Raw genomic sequence first — 14,860 nt, 5'->3', positions numbered from 1 at the left:
TAATTTAGCTCAGCAGCGTTCCTTTAAAAACTTACAACAAAACCAAACTGCCAATCCGCTTACCAAATGGCAACTACTAGCAACCCCCCCTCCACCCCTCACCCTATGGGTGAAACTATGTTTAGCAGTGGACAGTTAACGCCTAATATAATGTATTATAAACAAAACTTATTTGTAGATAGGTACTTATTTATAGGCCGCGATATTTCATATCTGCATCTCAGTAAATTTCTTGTTGAAAATATTTTCTGCCTTCGATAGTGTCATTAGGACAGATTACTAGAACTTTCTACATTCATTATCAGATATTTTACTCTAAATAATAATATATAAATATATACTTTATAATTTAGTAAGTTTATAGAACTAAAATCATAGAAAGTTGGAGTACATATAATTAATATAGGCTGTCCCAGTCACTGCTTACAAATAAGTAATTATACTTGAAATAAAACAAAAAATGCATTTTAATAATTTATTTATTACTCACTAAAAGCAATAAATAGAGCAAACATAGACTCTATCAATAAATTAACAAAAGTTTTAACTTTACACATAAACTTCTTTATATTTTGGCATCACAGTTCTTTCAGATTTTATAGTAGGTATGTCATAATTTTTAATACACAAAACTAAAGCCAGTATGGATTTTATAATTAAATTAATTAAAATCATTTCTAATTTAGTAAAAAATATAGGTAGGTACATTGTTGTCAAATTGCAAAATTTTTAATGATCATTAAAAATTAATCTAAGAGGCAAGTTTTTATTTAATAGTTATATGTAGATACCAATAATTTTATTTATTATATTCATGCAGGAGCTTGTTAATTTTCATGACTGTTGATTAAGTGAAAACAAAATTGAATTAACAGTTTTTCCGATACAAACGTCATACTCGTGAACGGATCCCCACTTGTAGACTGTAGGTATGGTTTATACTAGATCACTACGGCTGAGCGTTACAGATTTATATTTTTACCTACATATTATTGTACAATAATTTGATGTGATTCTAATAGGCCTACACGTAATAAAAAAACAATTTTGAATGTTAGTTCTAAATAAAAATACATACCTACATCGATGAATTATCATTGTTTAATTTTAAACATGACCATAGACAAATACACAAAATTTTGTTAGAAAAAAAACATAAGTATTATACTTACAGAAATTTATTAATATAAAATGCAATTTTGATAATGTCGATCCAATTATTAAAACACTGACGTGGCATAACATTTAAAACAATATATAATATTACCATAGTAATTTTTAATATAAAAGGTAATCTTATGTACCTATGTTTGGTGCAAATAGAATATTTATATGTGTAGTGAATATTAGAACAGGGGATACCTGAAAATCGTATCATTATGAACAAATTCCTGCAAATTACACTTTTTCTCAATTGGCTATAAAAATGTAATTATATGAAGCTTTATTACCTACTATTGTTTGATTAGTTCCTATTTTATCGATTTTTCATATAAGCAGGGCCCGATCTAGTTATTTTGCCGCTCCGAGCATATATAGTACTGTCTTTAACGCCTTGTAAATGTAACCACAATGACGACGAATAACTTTTTTTTATACTATTTAGAATAGCAAACAAGCTGATGGCCCACCTAATGGAAAGTGGTAACCGTCGCCTATAGACATAAGCAGTACCATGGACATAACAGCGTATACTGTTTCGCCCATGACACCCCCCATGCGTTGCCATGCCTGAGGACTAAGGAAAACTTCATACAAAGACGTGAGTACGCATGTGATAGATGGAGTGCTCACACTTTTCTACGGTCAGCCGTCTCGATCTCAATTTTGCTGTCCCATTTCTTTCCACAACGGCAGAAGTGAGGGCAATTGCCCGGCTTGCCCTTTACCTAGATCGGGCTCTGCACATAACTGGAATTCATATTGTTTTCTTACAAATTGTCACCACAGTGACTCATTTGCTGCAACTTATACAATATCAGTTTGGTATTATTGATACTAATTATCCAGGTTTTGTTACTGCTATCTAATATTGAGAGAGACTTTAGGAGGGAATGTATTTTTCAATATTTATATTGATGTCAAATTCATGGATGAGCACCTCTATTTACTATATCATCATAGCCGTAGAATACTGACGGGTCTTTATATGTAATATTCGTCAGATCCGTCAGTATTCTACGACTATGACGTTATGTGACCCGTTTTGTAGGTACATTGTCATTCTAGGCGGAACATAATTTTTAATTGTCCAAAAATTTAATAATTAATAATTGTTGTATATATATATAATTATATATTCAAATAAGTATTATTAAGGTAATCTCATAATAATTGCAAAATATAAAAAAAAAAAATAGTCATTGAACTGAAGTTCGAAAGAGAACATTACAGACAGTTATAGTTTGCTAGCTAACTATTAATCGAATCTATTAAAATATCGGAGTGAAGTTTTTAAAACTTACACACAAGTCACCTATGGTAACAGTTACATTTAATGAAGGTACAATCTGAAAAAGCATTATTTTAAATTTTCAACATTCGCATTATCATAGATGACCCTATTAGGCGAACCATGAAGCTGTTGCACCATTTAAGCAGCATGGAAGGTTTATGGCGTTAATTATATGCCTTTTTTATACTCGGAGCTCACTTAAATTTTTAATAAATATTATAAATTGAACTCGTATTTATAATTTTATAATTTATAGCCTCTGCCTAGCCCGAATGGAATAGGCGTAAGCTTTATATTATTAATAACAATTATATTATTTTCTTTGACATGTTAATAGTCAATGGTCTTAATAATGTTTAGAAATACTTATCAATAAGTAATAATAAATACCACTGGACACATTATAGTGTGATCTCGTACGAAACTAATCACAGCTTATGTTATGAATACTAAACAACTGATCGACGTACTGAGATACATTTTTTTTTGTATAATAATATACACACAAAGAAACATTCAGACCAATACAACGAACACTTATTAATTCAAATGTTTATTTTGCGGGGTGCGAACCAGCAACCATCGGAAGGTGGGGCAGCGTGTTAAACTGCTGCACCACCGAGGTCATTGTACGATTAAAGTTACAAACATTATGTATTTCAGAGCTCCGGGATTATGATAGTGGGTCAATGATGTTCATACTACTTCGTATAACCTTATTCATGTCTACCAAACAATCATATTTATACTCGACACGTATATTACCTTACATCTATGTTAGTTGAAGCTTTCTCTTGAAGCGACGTATGTTTTCGACCTGCCATTACTTTCGCCGTAATTTGGAGAAAAAACTGTAAAACACAATTAAGACAATATAGTTAAAAATGTTAATTATATTAATATAAATTAAAATAAACACTACTTTTGGGTCAAATTTCATGCTAAAATTGCTTAGACATAAATAAAAAAAAAGTATAGGCAAAAATGCTCGAATAATAATAAAAAAAATATATTCGACACAGCAAACTTACCTACGGTGAATGTGATGCAAACAGTGAAGAGGCATACAATGTGTTTGTGGACAGTAACGATTTGTGACATGCATAGAGTACAAGAAACTTAATAAAAAATACTAACATTTATTATGCATTATTAAAATTAATAATAAGTTATCTTGTGTCGTCAATTGATCACAACGACTAGTCGATTTTGTAAATACCGCATTTTGAGAAATTGGAGGTCTACCATGAAATGAAATTGCAAATTTTAAGGCTCAAATTCGTGTTTTTGTCCTTACTGAAATTGGCCTAGTAAATGGGAGCTTAACATTTCGTTTGTCATAAATCTTACCATAATAGTCCAAAGGAATAATATTTTAATATTTTTAATGGTAAGTAATATGTCATTTTAAAATTAATTTTGTGTTTCGATCAGCCCTGAAATTACGGAAAATATTTCATGGTAGGCCCTCCGATTGATATACATGAATTAAGTTTAACAAAAATATTAACAAATAAATTACAATACGCATGTCACAGTTCATCTGAGATTAATGTGATGACCGGTGCTAAGTGTAAACATTTATGCTAAAGGTGGTAAAACTAATAAAAAAATAATGTTAAAAATATAATTTCCATAGTTATTATTCTTATGGGACACTTCTTCAAGTTCTTCAGTTTTGTTTGATGTACACTTGTGATCATCTAAGTTGATAGGCTTCAATTTTTTATACTGTTTGTATATGTAACTTTGTAACTTTAAGTATTTAAAGTATCAATTTTTTATAAAATTCACTTTATAAATGGTAAGGAGACTTGCGCATTAGGTGGAACTAGTAAGGTATACAAATATATAGGTAGGTAAGGTATACAATGGCCGTGTGGTCCCGGCATAGACTATGCCACCCCTTCCTTTCCCGTGGTTGTCGTAAGAGCTGACTAAGAGGTGAGTGATGTGCAGCAGCGTCCCTCTTAAAAATCTCTTAAGCATTACTGCGGTTGCCAATTCGTCTGCCAAGCGTGGCAACTACTGGCAAATCCCTCCAAGGGGGAGGCTTATGTTCAGCAGTGGACAGTTAAAGGCTGATAGGATGATAAAAGGTGTACAATAGATTTTAGGAAGGGGAAAAGGTCAAAGAAAATCTGTTTAGCAAGTTTGGGGGAGGAATATATATACCTCCAAACACGAAATATTTTTTATATATACAGCCGGTAGGATAATTATTCTATCTAATGCGACACAAGGAATAAGTAATAACTCTATACATACTTTGTCTAACGAATTCAAGTGGGCGTTATTTGTTTCTAACTTAAGTTTAATATATATATTTTTTAAATTACTGCATAGATGAAATAAAAACACAAAAACATTTGAGAACAATCTCATATAATACCTTATGTAACAACTTTTAGAGAGACATCGCAGGCAATGCAAGCGTTGTTTATAAATTAATATACTTTATTTTCAAATATATTCTTGTACTATTTTATTTTTCGTTATTTAATGTACAAAAACATTATATTAAAAATCTACATTCTTTAACTGAACGACGTGGCTTTGTGACATAAAGGCATCGAACAGAAGCGTTCGCAGCCCAAGATAAAAATAAATTAGCAGATCTATTTGTCAAACGAGTCGAATAGTAAAATAGATATCTAAAAGAGCTAACGATAAAGCGTCGCTACATGCATACGCAATATATCTAAAAATATAGATGGCTGTACAAAGCAACGTAAACTTTATAAATAAAACACTGTTAAATTAAATAAATTATGCAACACAAAACATCGATAGTGACATCTATTTATTATAAATACTTAATTAAAATGCACATTCGTTAATTTAAAATGTTACATAATTTCGTGATTGAGATTACAAGAACAATTTTACATTAATAAAAATGTCAACATTGTAAAATTAATAATATCGAGTTAGGCAAGATTGTCTATTATCCGGTCATAGATAAAATATAAATAAACATCTAATTAAATAATAATCAATTTATATAGTCAAGTTAAAAACATTTAATAAAATGATTTCTTTGAAATCGGCAATTGTTATTAGTCAAAAGTTTTGACACAATAAAATACTTAACAGTAATCTTACGGGAGTGACTAACGTGGATGAACATAGCAATAATCTCTTCTATATATAGATAGAATTCACTGGAACATCGTGTTACATTACATATACAGTGCGCCTATCTACTAATAAATCGATTATTTCATACACAAAGGTCTATTAAAACGGAATAAATAAATAATGTGTGAGGTATATCGTCATGATTACTCGATATCTGAAAAAATTTAAATACAGTTTGTATAGATTGAAATAATCGCGTTATTTGTATAAAGCGTAACAATAATAAATAAAACTAAACAACTATATCATACAATTAGCGTTCGCTGTTCGTTCGCCGTCTATTTCTTCCGCTTTAGCTTCGGTATTCTGAAATGCGTGCGGGTGGGTTAGAGGCAGGCTTCGTGGGTTTGTATATATGCTTAGAATTTATGTAGTTTTATAAGACATATCTATATGCCTATTTGTTTCTTTAGAATTTTCATTTAAAAATAGAATGGTACAATGTTTGATCTTTTACTGATATACGTTTTTTTTTTTAATTTATTTAAAGGCACAGAAATAAATCTTATGTTTCTACAGCATTCTTATTTTGAAAAAAAGAAAATATTTTTAATTTCTTTTTCAATTTTTTTGATCAAAATTCAAAATATGAATCAATGTGTTCAATAACAATTGATAGTGAATTAATTAGGTGCCGACATTGCGTGCCGTTATTTACATATTTAATGCATTAATGGCTTATATTTTTTTTTGCTTGGTAGAAATTTACGTGATTTGATAATAAACTTACCCTGAACCCTTTTTGTGTGGCGAAGACTGTGCTTTCTCGGACTCCAATAATTTGGTACTCGAATCTTTCATAAATCCTGAAAATAATAAAATGGTGATTATTAAAGATATTAATCAAGAAATCAGCAAAAACAATTATATCAAGAGAGATGATGAAAGAAAAAAAAGATAATATGGCTTTAAATAGTATTCATGAAAATACTAATCTATAAATAAAGAATATAGAATCATTCATAGTATAGTTAATCGTTAAGTCAGTTTATGAGTATGTTGCAATGTATAAAAGTAACTTTTAAAATTTATATCAGAATGTGCAAGTTACCTTTGCCTGAAGATCCAAACACAGAGTTGCCCAAGTCGTTTAGACTACTGGTGAAATTATCCGCTTCGGTGGCGACCGCATCCGCGACCGCCTGTTCTGTATTCCGTATGCTTTCGCCTACCCTTTGTTCAGTCTCCTCCAACTTGTCTTTAGCCGCGCCTTTAACGTCCTCTAACTTATTATCAGCAGACACTTGGAAACCCTCGAAAGAATTCTTTAAATCTCCAAATAACTCTTTAGAGCGTGTCTCAGCGTTTTGCGTCGTAGTCTGAACTCCACCGAAGATCTCTCGCGCAGAATCGTCCAAACTATCGAAGGTGTCGCCAGCGGAACTTTGGAAACTATGTAGAGTATCTTGCGCGGAGCTACCCAGACTGTGAACATCATCCTTGAAGTCCGCGTAAGTGTCGCGTGTAGAACTTTGCAGATCCTCCCACTTGTCTTTGGCGTCTTTCACTTTATCCTTAGCTGAACTTTCGACTTTATCGAAAGTACTCAAGGCTGAATCTTGAACGTGATCAAACGCTTGTTTAGTTGACTGCTGCACATCGCTTACTTTGTCACTTGCCGCTTTCTGGATGCTGTTAAATTCATCTCTGCCTTTTTCAACTGCAGCGTTCAAAGCATCTTCAGCAGATTTTTTTATTTCTTCAGTCGTTAGTTCCGCTTCTTGTCTTATTCTATCTAATTCTGTTTGTGCTTCATCCTTTTTATTAGTGAGCACTTCGCTTATTTCATTCTTCTTATTAGCAAGCACTTCGCTTATTTCATCCTTCTTGTTTTGGACAGCTGAATTTATATTATCTTTTGTATTTTGAACAGTATTCAGCGCATTATTAGCATCATGATGAATAGCAGTTTCCCATTCTTCTCTCTTGTCGTTCAAAGTTTTCCCTATTTCATCTTTTTTGTCGTTAATAGCTTGACCTATTTCTTCAGTTTTACTTTGCACTACACTTACAACTTCATCCTTCTTATTTTGAAGTTTCTGTTGTGCTTCGTCTACTTTGTCACGGGCGACTTTTTCTAATTTATCTTTTTCGCTGTGGAATGTATTACTAGTTTCTTGAAGTGATGTTAATGCATCATTTGTTTTATCATGGATGGCTTTTTCTACGTCATATTTTTTACTTTGAATGGCACTGTTTACTTCTTTCTTTTTATTTTGGATCTCTTTTGTGACTTCATCTACTTTATTTTGAGTAGCTACTTTAATTTCTTCTGTTTTATCTTGTACAGTTTTCTTTAGATCCTCCGTTTTATCATGAATGGCTTTTTCTGTTTCACTTTTTTTATCATCAATAACTTTAGATAGTTCCCCTTTTTTGTCTTGAATATTTTGGGTTAACTGTTCAGCACTTTCTTTGATTTCATCTTTATTTTTCTTAATATCTTTTTCGATTTTATCCTTCTTATTGGAAGCTTCCTGTACTATATCTTCAGCCGACTCTTTTCCTTTAATTTCATCTTCCAGTTTTTCTTTTTCGCCAAATATGTTATGCACAAGTCCAGTGAAAAAGTTTTTTCCTTCTTTCGACTTCTTTTTGGCTTCAGATTTAACGTCATCTTTCGCTTTATTTGCTTTAGTTTTAAGATCTGAAGCTTTTTCTTTTGCGCCATCTACTGATTGATTCAATTCTTTAATTTTTTCATTTGTAGCTTCTTTGATATTATCAGTCACTTCTTTAATTCCAGTCTTTGTTTCGTGTGCTTTTTGACTTAAATTATCTTGTACATTATGAACGGAATCGACTACAGAATCAATTCCATAATGAGTCTTTGCCTTGACATCACTTGCAAACTCTTTTGCTTTATTTTTGAGATCATCTGTTTTATTTTCAATAGTTTCTCCAACTTCGGTTAATTTATCGTGCCCTTTAAGTCTCAGTTGTTCTGCTCTTTCTAAAGCTGCGAAATTTATTTCATTAGCTTTGTCTTTTAAATCTACTGTAACCCCGCTTGCGGTATGTATAAGATGATCAACGCCACCCTTTGTGGAAGACTTTATGTTATTAATATCGGTAGCAACCTTCGATGATATATCAGACGCTTTAACATTGACATCATCATGCAACTGTTGCGCTGATTCTTTTAAGTCAGTAAATTTACCATGTGCGCCTTGTATTATATCTTGAACACTTTTTTCTAACTGCTGTTCCTTATTTTTTATATCATCCTTTACTTTCTCGCATTTTCCAGCAATATCGTCCTTAATTTCATCCACTTTCTGTTTGACATTTTCTTTTTCTTTCTCCAATTTAGCCAAACCATCATTTAAATTACTTTTTGTATTATCGCTCACTTCTTGAAGCTTTTCATGAGCAGCAAAGTTTGTATGCTCTATAATATCTTCCAAATTGGATGTTTCTTCATGGCTGTGTTTATACCTATTATCACAACATCTCGGATGTTGGAATGGGTCTGAAATTTTATTATATTGTGGTGTATCAACTGGTTGCATATTTGCATATTGATTATAAACTTCTTCCTGTACTTCTTGTAACGGGCGATCATCCTCATCGACTACTAATTTCGTTGTGTATACGGTACTCTGTAAATCTTCATCGTCTTTCTGCCTTGGTTTCTGCTTAAGATCCTTGAACATATCTTCGACTTTATCTAACAAATCTTCGTTTATGATTCTGGGAGCAGGTTTCGGTGGACTCTTTTCTTTGGACTCTCTGGGTTTCGGCTGAGGTTTAGGAGATGATTCTTTGTCTTTCTGGGTTTCCTCGTCTTTGTCTTCGCTGTGACTGAACACATTTTTCACTTTATCTGCGAGGCCTCCGAAGAAGGACCCTCCTTCGGTTTTCTTTTTACCTTTTTCTAGGGTACTCAATGGCGTTTTATCCTCATCGGAATCAAACGTTGCTTTGGTCTTGTTTGTATCTACGTGTACTGTGTCACCATTAACTGTAAATTAGATATATTATTTATTACAACCTTCATAGGAATAAGTTCATGTGAAAAAATGGAGACACCTGATTCTAAACAATAGACAACGAATAAGTGCAGAGTTTAACATTTAAAATAATTGGTTCGTGTAATTCAAAAACAAAACAGTATTTAAAATGGTCTCGCTTGAACTGGAAAATGTTCTCGTTTTAACTATTTTACAGATTAACTATAGGTAAGTACAATTTTATAATTACCTTGGGGTTTGGTGACCGAGTCATCTGTATCTTTAGTTGGATATTTCACGTCACCATTAGTTATTATCTTGTCCTGTAAAATAAGGAGAGATTAATATTTTTATGAAAATATTTAATATATTATTATACGTGATATTTTGACATGCGTTATAATAATCATCAGAGTGAGACTTTGTACAAAAGTCCTATTGCTTAGGTACTTTTGTACAAAGTCAGTCTCAATAGTACTTCTACCGTGAAGCAGTTGTATTTGCATGGTTATATGTCTGTTTATAGGATCATATGTAAGGAATATTGAAATAAAATTACAGGGTACAGAGGCATAACACCTTAGTCCTCAGGAATGGCAACACATAGGGGGTATCATGGGCGACTTAGTATATTTTATTATATCCATAATATCGTTCATGTCTATAGGCGACGGTTACCACTTTTCATTAGATAGGTACATAGCCTGTTTTTTAAGTCGCATAAAAAGAAATTGTGTACTTACGTGCCCGTTGATCTGTTTGTCGTTTTGGTAAGGTAACGAGCCTGGACCCAGGCTGTTATTGTGATCGCCTCCCCAGTGGAAGCTCAGTTCGTCTTTTAATGCATCAAAGCCTGAAACAGAACAGTCAATTATTCCTTTGTTCATATTATCATTAAGCTTTATTGAAAGGGACCATAATAGCTATAGTACAAGCTAGATGGTAGATGGCGCTATGTGTATGTATAATACGTTGTAGTCCATCACTAGCGAGTCAATAATATTGAGCTAGTGATGTTCGGTATTTAGTTGTTCCTCATAAAAACACTAACTGAAACGATTCCATAGAATTCGTCTCCAACTTATCTAGAGGAGCAGTATTTATTAATATGACGTCTATTGAAGATATAGTCAGCAACTGAGGCATTGATGGAAGAACGTGCAAATGTGGGCCGAGGCGTAGCCGAGGCACACATACGTGAGTCCATTAATGCCTAGTTGTGGCCAAGCCTTGTATAGTACTTTTCTCAAACAATGCGCGCAAATCAAAAACACAGTTTTACTTTTTAAGTTCAATGACGAATAACGAACAATAATAATTTTTCACGCGTCATAATGTTCCTTGTTTTTTTTTCAATAAACAGCTTTCTACTTGCAAGCCAGTTCGAAATTTAAATAAAACCTTGTATTAGTTACCTCCTTGGTAGCCATGTTTCGAAGTAAAAGGTCATTCCATTTTTAAATTACAGGACAGATATGAGTTTACATAGTAATTTACCTGGCCGCAAAACACGACAGATGTGGATTTTCATACAACTTTTGCCGGCATGTATCTGGCCAGTACGGCAATTTTGATTTATCACTAAGAAGATTGTCAAAATAATGCTCACATTTCCAAGCATGTTTGAGAAAAGGTTATTAAATATGCTCACCAGACTGGTCTAGGTTGAGGTAATCGAGCTGACTCTTGCCGGCGCGTGGCACGATACTGTCTGGCAGTTGTACGTCCAGCACACACGCCGGTGTCTGCGACTGCTCGCCCTTGGGTACCTGTCACATATCAAATACAATCAATTACATTCTATCTACTATTATAAAGCATACAATGGGCCACCCATTTCTTTCCCGTGGGTGTCATAGGAGGCGACTAAGGGAACTTAATAGTCTAGGGGTAGGTAGTAGCGTCCCTCTTAAAACTTCATCAAAGCCTAATTGCGATTGCCAATCTGCCTGCCAAGCGTGGCAACTACTGGCAAAACCCTCTAAGAGATGGGAGAGGCTTATGTTCAGCAATGGTGAATTAACAGCTGATATAATATGAAATTTAGCTTCGTTTCTTGGAAATACCACTGCAACAGGCCATGTGTCTATTGGATGCTTAGTGGCCATATTACTAGCAATATACCCGAATCTATAAATCGATCGTGCTAGTTCGATCTGCACGTGGTTCCGCTGGGAACCATCGTGATTAATGCATGGTGAATTCATTCCGATGGGCCAACTGACTCCTTGGTTAACTATCACTGTAAACCAGTAGTACTTTTTTTTATAACATTGCATTTATTTCCACTAGAAATTTTCTCTGGCAATTCAAAAATTGATTCGAGATAATATGTATGTCCGTATTCAGATGAACGAAGAAATTGACAGGCTTATCAATGTACAAACAAAGTTCTAGATTCTTATGTATCTACATAATTTTCATAAATATTTCTAACTGACATTTCTGAAATTCCATTGAAAACGCGAGGCTGTTCCTCGCGTTATAAAGCAACTAAATATATGAGTGAAAGCGATACCTTGGGTTCGTTCATGAAGTAAATTCTTCCCGTGGGGCTTTCCTCGTGGTGTTTAACACGCACCGTGAACTCGACGCGGTTATCTTTGAATGCCTGAAATATAAATAAAATATTCTATAAAGAAAATTATTGACAAGGACAAATATTGGTTTATATATATAAAGGAAAAAATCTCTTTTAGAGATAAGTTCGCCTTTGCTAACATTGTTATTAACTTATTGTTGTTACTGTATGTTTTAGTGCAATAAAGAATATATATATTTGCTAAGATTGTGCTATAGAAATTAGAATTAATCTATGTCTACAGAAAATAATTTTGGTTATTTAATTGTATGAATAAATGATATTATAATTTTGAAGACAAATTATTTTTAGTATTTTTTTTTTTTATATAATAAATGCAGGATGTACTAAGGAATACGGAGTTCATCATAAAGAGTCCCTCCTTCACCATGAAGTCAGCCAACTGATTATTATTATTCTGATATTGAACTTATTCAGTCCTAAGATTTAGCTGATCGATACCGTAGTTCCCCATTCTTGTCTCATCGTCTTTCCTTATGCCCAGTTTAGCGATGAAATCCCCCATCAATACAGTATATTGAGTATTAGAGGAATGTATAACTCTTGTAATTTTCTCATACATTGCCTCCACCACCTCATCCACCACATCATCGGAGTGTGTCACAGTCGGTGCATATACCTGTATAACTTTCAGCGAATATGGTAATATATCATTCTTCCAGCGAATATATCCTTTTGATAATACTGAGTATCAGGTATACCACCCTTGCAGTCATACTCTCAATCTTTAGAACATTATTAACTATAATTAGCTCATTGTTTGTCATATATTATTAATTATTAAGTTATTATTAATTAGTAAGCTGTAATCTTCCTTCAAAAATAACAAAAAAAAATTACTGAATTGAACTGCCAGGATTAAAAAAACAAAAACGTGCCTAAATGACCTAAAATGTCGTTTAATAAATAAATAATTTTAATTCTTGATTTCTTACCTCGAAAGTCAACATCGGCTGGCTGCCAGACTTGGTGACTGGCACGAGGTTTCCTGAGAATTCCAGGTATACTTCTTTGCCGTCCAGAAAACGGACGGACGTCGAGTGAGCCACTTCTGTGTAGTGTTCCTGCATTTAAACAGTTATTTACATAAGAAACAGGAACTAATTACATATTTAAATTTTTGGAATTACTCTTACATACAATTGGAATTATTCTTACATGTATATAAAAATTAAAAGTGACTTTTTAGTCAACTGGCTTCAAAAAGGAGGTTCTATTTTTAATCTTTGGTTGTATTTGAATTGGTATTTGGTGAATTTGATTGTATTTTTATTTATTTTTTAGTTAGAATAGTATATTTATAGTTTGATTATTAACTGATCTGGAAAATTTATTTTTTATTTAAAAAGAGAATTTGGTCCCATAGAAATTTTATTAAAATTTTTAGAGGTTTAGTAGTTTAGTGTTTAAATCAAAATAACTAGTTTTGCCACAATTAAAGTCGATTTCATTTTGTGGAACACAATCTTAATATTTTATATAATACTGGCTACCCACCCCGACTTTACACGGATGTATGAATATTTTCGAAAATCTCTTATTTTCTGTTTCATTTAATCACTCACATTTTTATGTGGAGGTTTTTAGAACCTAAATTATTAACTTTTCCATAGGATTTTTATTTTTTAAATTTTCTTTTATACAAATGTTGTCTTGGCAATTACAAACACAAAAAAAAAAGAATTAACCAAATAGGTACAGTCGCTGTAAAGTGATATTCTATACATTGCAGTATATAGGAGTTGACTGTAATCGAATAGCCAAACATAATGTCCATCGTACCACACTCTCATTTAATCAATAAAGTTATTTAAATAAATAAATTCCCTAATACGGACCTGGTGCAGCAGCGTGTCGTACGCGTACCGGTCTGTGATGTAGAGCACTAACAGCCGACCCTCGAGCGCGTCCAGCCGCTTGCCAAGCACCACCACGCGTGCCTCGAACGGTACCACCAACATTTCTCTATGGTCACCATAAACATAACGATCTATTAAGATTCTATTGCTAAGCATCCTAATTTATATCTCATACCAAACTTTTGAAACACAATTAACCCTTAAAAGTCTGATTTTTTAAATCAAATTAAAAAATATATAAGTGTATCCTTTACTGTGTTTACTAATGGGGAAAAATAGTAAAAACATCAAAACTATTTCTTATATATTTATTTTGAAAAAAACATTTGGTATTATTTTTGATACTTTAGGCATTACGGTAATCAAAATATTTAAATTTATTTAACAATAAAACAATGCAAACCCCGATATCAAATTTGAAACTTCACGTATTTAAGGGTTAAAGTACAGAGATGCCTTCAAAAATACATACCTGTACAATTCGGTGGCGAGTTTTGTTGCATCACTGACGTTTTGACAGTTCATCAGCCAAAACCTGTAAATATATTTTTATTGTAATTTTAAATACACAGTTAATAAAATTGGAATGTGAATTTGTACACATACACTGTACCTACTAATTGGTTGGCGGTTTAAATCCGGCTCAAAGGATCAAATTTCGTACTATTGTCGTGGAGGTTGATTTAAAAAAATTAGTTTTCATATGAATGACAATGACAAATATTTAATTATAAAAAAAAAAAAAAACTAAATGTTTTTATGCTAATTATACATTTCGTTGGAGATTACGACACAAAGCACGCAAAAACTATTAGACAAATATGTCAATGAGTACGAGAGAAATGATGAG

General features: G+C 32.6%; 1 protein-coding gene across 1 annotated transcript in view; it reads right to left on the bottom strand.

Moving 5' to 3' along the window:
• Positions 1–461: 461 nt before the first annotated feature.
• The window catches only part of LOC113519395 (ankyrin-3-like), a 165,648-nt gene continuing 151,249 nt past the window's right edge, over positions 462–14,860 (bottom strand). The window contains exons 26-35 of the mRNA XM_052897124.1: positions 14,483–14,545; positions 13,990–14,116; positions 13,087–13,215; positions 12,068–12,160; positions 11,201–11,318; positions 10,293–10,402; positions 9,800–9,872; positions 6,648–9,560; positions 6,327–6,402; positions 462–3,306 (exon numbers count right to left, since the gene is read on the bottom strand). Coding sequence (XP_052753084.1) covers positions 3,279–3,306; positions 6,327–6,402; positions 6,648–9,560; positions 9,800–9,872; positions 10,293–10,402; positions 11,201–11,318; positions 12,068–12,160; positions 13,087–13,215; positions 13,990–14,116; positions 14,483–14,545 — 3,730 coding nt within the window. The 3' untranslated portion in view covers positions 462–3,278. The remainder of the gene's footprint in view (positions 3,307–6,326; positions 6,403–6,647; positions 9,561–9,799; positions 9,873–10,292; positions 10,403–11,200; positions 11,319–12,067; positions 12,161–13,086; positions 13,216–13,989; positions 14,117–14,482; positions 14,546–14,860) is intronic.

This window comes from Galleria mellonella, unplaced genomic scaffold (genome assembly GCF_026898425.1).
Source record: "Galleria mellonella isolate WM207_F2 unplaced genomic scaffold, CSIRO_AGI_GalMel_v1 utg352, whole genome shotgun sequence".
In the NCBI taxonomy this organism is placed as follows: Eukaryota; Metazoa; Arthropoda; class Insecta; order Lepidoptera; family Pyralidae; genus Galleria; species Galleria mellonella.
The sequence above is the reverse complement of the archived record's forward strand: the minus strand, read 5'-3'. Positions and strand labels throughout refer to the sequence as shown.